At 36.7% G+C, this 3,757-nt stretch overlaps 1 protein-coding gene across 1 annotated transcript in view; it reads right to left on the bottom strand.

Moving 5' to 3' along the window:
* Window positions 1-3,757, bottom strand: part of KATNBL1 (katanin regulatory subunit B1 like 1) — a gene marked incomplete at its 5' end in the record, with an annotated part of 22,750 nt that overhangs the window by 1,058 nt on the left and 17,935 nt on the right. The window contains 4 exons of the mRNA XM_045287670.1: window positions 678-771; window positions 1,528-1,617; window positions 1,973-2,062; window positions 2,153-2,232. Of these exons, the coding sequence (XP_045143605.1) occupies window positions 678-771; window positions 1,528-1,617; window positions 1,973-2,062; window positions 2,153-2,232 (354 nt within the window). The remainder of the gene's footprint in view (window positions 1-677; window positions 772-1,527; window positions 1,618-1,972; window positions 2,063-2,152; window positions 2,233-3,757) is intronic.

Raw genomic sequence — 3,757 nt, 5'->3', positions numbered from 1 at the left:
AAAAAAGAAAGAAAACTATAAAATTAAAAAAAAGTAAGTCCACAACATAAATCCTATTTAAATATTACTATTACTGTTTTAAACCAAAGAATGCTTTCATATCCCTAGCTACAGACCATTTATAATAAAAGTATGCATATATTTTAGCAATGATTTTCACCCCTGCAATTACATTTTAACTAGCAATGTTTCTTGGAGTATAAATATTAAAATCCAAAATAGTAATGTACCTTTCCTTTTAAGCTACATACCAATACAGAGCTGTGTCAAGTTCAAACTATTTTGAACAATTTACACTCTCAAAACAAAAACAAGGCCATCAGCAAAAGCAAAATAATCCAAAATTATTTGATTGTTCCTCATTTCTTGATTCTTGAGTATCATTACCTTTCCTGATATCTTCTTTACAAGTTTCAATTTTAAAAAAACAAAATAAACTTTTCTGTAATTGGAGCTAGGTCATTAAATACTCTTGCACAGCATTTGTAAGGCTAAAAGAGATAGTAATTAATACCCAGAGGATGTTAAGCATTTACAAATATGAAACTTTAAATCTCATTTGTGAAATCAGAATAGTACTGAGTTCTTTTGTCCAGATAGTAAAGAGTTCAATTACACATATAATTGCACATATAACACTAATATGTTTCTAATTTTTAAACTTAGGTATAGATTACCTTAGCTATATTACCAGTATATCCTGGAACCAAAGTCAGATGGTTTTCCTGTTCCCATAACCCACTTAACTGTTGTTTTAAAATCTGAATATTTCTAGGAAAAAAGAGAAAATGAGAAAATAAAAATGCATTAGGCTATGGGCTTTAGTAGTAAATAAACGTATACAGTTTTTAAACTTTCCACTATTTATCAGGAGGAAAATACACTAAAGTTAAGCAACTGGTTAAGATAGGCCAAGTCAATCATAGAAATTAAAGGTTATTTAATTGTCAAAGCTCGCATATGAAAATAACTCAGTGTTCCCAAGACTGCTCTGGGCATGTAACAGGAATTTTTGAAATTACGAACTTCAAGGGCAATACTGGTATATTTGTGCGTGTGTGTTTGCATGTAGCTTCGTGATAATCTTATTTGGTAGTGTCCATATTTTTATACTGCCAATACTCAAATTATAATGATCATAATGTAGTTTTCAGAACTGTAGTAATCAACACTGAACTCTCAGGTTAATGTCTAGGGGGCGAAGAGATGCCTCTATTCCTGTGCCCCAACACTTCTTCCACTCAGGGCCATCTCTGCTTCCTTCCTCACGAATTATAATGGACAAGGGGGTTAAACCACAGCCATGCTTTTTCCTTCTAAAATGAAGGGCAAGATTCTGCCTGAGAGATATGAAGAGACAGACGGGGTTGCTAGGCTCAGGAATTCAGCTCCCACATGTAAAACCAGAATATCAGTTTAATATTTCTCTGAAAATGAAGAGGATAATGATATTTCACTGCACCTACTTTAATCCAATTTCTTTCCTGAAATACAGTAGCATGAATTTATTTTTAAAGGCATACTCACCCATCATTTTTAATTTCTGTTTTGGATGATAATTCTGACCACCATCTTTTTATAACTGCTTGAAGCCAGTTTAAACCAACTATTACATACCTGAAATGACATTTGTTACAAAAAGTGTCAAGTGTTTTCCTCGAGGAAGACTTCATAAACTAAGAACTCCCTCAAAACACACACACACACACACACACACACACACACACACACACACCTTTTTCCTTTTAAAAAAATTTCACCACTTTCACAAAACTCTGTTATACAACTTGTTGAGATGTTTTTGTAATTGCTCTTTAGTCATTTTATATGGGGTTCCTTGGTAGCGTATTATTTCTTAAAAACAGAAACCATGGCGTCCAGTGGTGTCCAATCTAATTGTACGGACTTGCAACACATAAAAATCAAAGATGTTGAAAGTGAAGCATAAATGGAAATTCAGATTAGAACTTACTCTTCAAATTTGCTCTTAAGTAGTGACTTTACTAGAGGTAACAAGTCTACACAGCAGCCAAGTGAGATGTATTGTTTTTCTTCCTGCAAACTAAAACAAAGAAATGTTATAAAAATATGAACAGGCCAAACTGTCCTTCTTGAAACTTTATTTTTTCTTTTCTTAAAATTTTCTTTTTACCTATTGGTGAGCACAGGAAGGCAGTCCACCACAACCCCAAGATCTTCTATCCTGTGGGAACAAAAAAAAAGAGTTGCTCTCTCTTTACTATATTCTCAGTAGTTTTAAAGTACGTATTCATTCCACAACCAATTTATGTGTCTATGATGAAGTAGGCACTGGGTGCACAGCAGTGAATAGAGAGATAAAAATCTAGGTCTTATGCAGGCAGGTGAGTTTCAGAGTTGGCAGATAGAAAATAAATAAGAAACCTTTATGCTGATGGTAGGAAGTACTATGATAAGAAAAAGAGTAAAAAGGGGCTATAGGGAGTGGAGATCTAAGTGTTTTCAAATGAAGTGGTTGCTTAACTAAAATAGTTTTAAATGTGTGAGGAAGGTAGTAGCATTCTGTATTTTTGTCCCTCTTCCTCTGGTAATGAGTGATATACTTTAAACCTTATTATCTATATGAAGCTAAACAAGTTGTTACTGGCTGCTGCCAAGGGCTTTCCAACTCACAGGACACATACACACAGGAGGAAACGCTTGCTGGTCCCATAGCATCCCTGCACTTGTTAGGTTTGAACCCACTGTTGCAGCCCCGGTGCCAATCCAGCTTGAGGGTCTTCCTCTCCTCCCCTCCTTATTTTACTAAGCAGAATGTCCTTTTCTAGTGACTGGATTTTGCTGATAACATGTCCGCAGGCCACGAGAAGCAGCCTCTCCATGCTCATTTCTTTTTTTTATGGTAGCATTGCTCACCTCAGCCTCACTTGGTGGTCCACGGGAGGGAGAGAGAGAAACTTTAATGCTTCCCAAGCTTTTATCCTCTCTGGGGACATTGGGGATGTGCAAGCCCCCTCGTTACAGGTGAAGACAAACGTCACAGGAAGGGGTTGTGCTATAGGTATTACAGTGATGGGAGGCGGTGATCTAGGGATATACACGCAATAGGAAGAGGAGGAATTGGGGGTATACATGTGACAAGATGGGTGGATCCTAGATTTAGGATGGCAGATTAACTTTGACCTATTCCTGGGTCTCCATAGGAACCATTATCAGTAGGATGTGAACTCCGCCCACAGGAACCAAACTAATGATCTTAAGCTTCAGAGAGAAGCTTTGTCTCCAGCAGCAGGGAGCAGGCCCACCCCTGTGGTGGGAGGAGACATCCATGCTCATTTCTAAGGAGCATTTGCACTGTACTTCTTCAAAGACACACTTTTGTTCTTCAGGCAGTCTTCGGTACTTTCAGTATTCTTCGTAAACACTGTAATTCAAATGTACCCATTCTTAATCCAATTTCATGCACACAGGTGATGAAAAACACCATGGCTTGGGTCAGGAACACTTTAGTCCTCCAATTTACATCCTTGCTCTTTAACATGTTAAAGAGGTCTAATGCAGCAAGTTTGTCCCACTGTAATACTTGACTACTGCTTATATGAGCACTGACTGATTGTGGGTCCAAGTAAAATAAAATCCTTGCCTAATCTGATCTTTTCTCTGTTTATCATAATGGTACCTATTGGCCTAGTTCTGTTTTGGTTTTCTTTTTTTAATTTTAATAAATAATTTTATTGGGGGCTCTTACAGCTCTTATAGTAATCCATACATACAATTG

Source organism: Echinops telfairi, unplaced genomic scaffold (assembly GCF_000313985.2).
Source record: "Echinops telfairi isolate 266 unplaced genomic scaffold, ASM31398v2 ScPeMD7_18;HRSCAF=68, whole genome shotgun sequence".
Lineage (NCBI taxonomy): Eukaryota > Metazoa > Chordata > Mammalia > Afrosoricida > Tenrecidae > Echinops > Echinops telfairi.
Note: the sequence above shows the minus strand (reverse complement) of the source record. Positions and strands in the feature narration are given on the sequence as shown.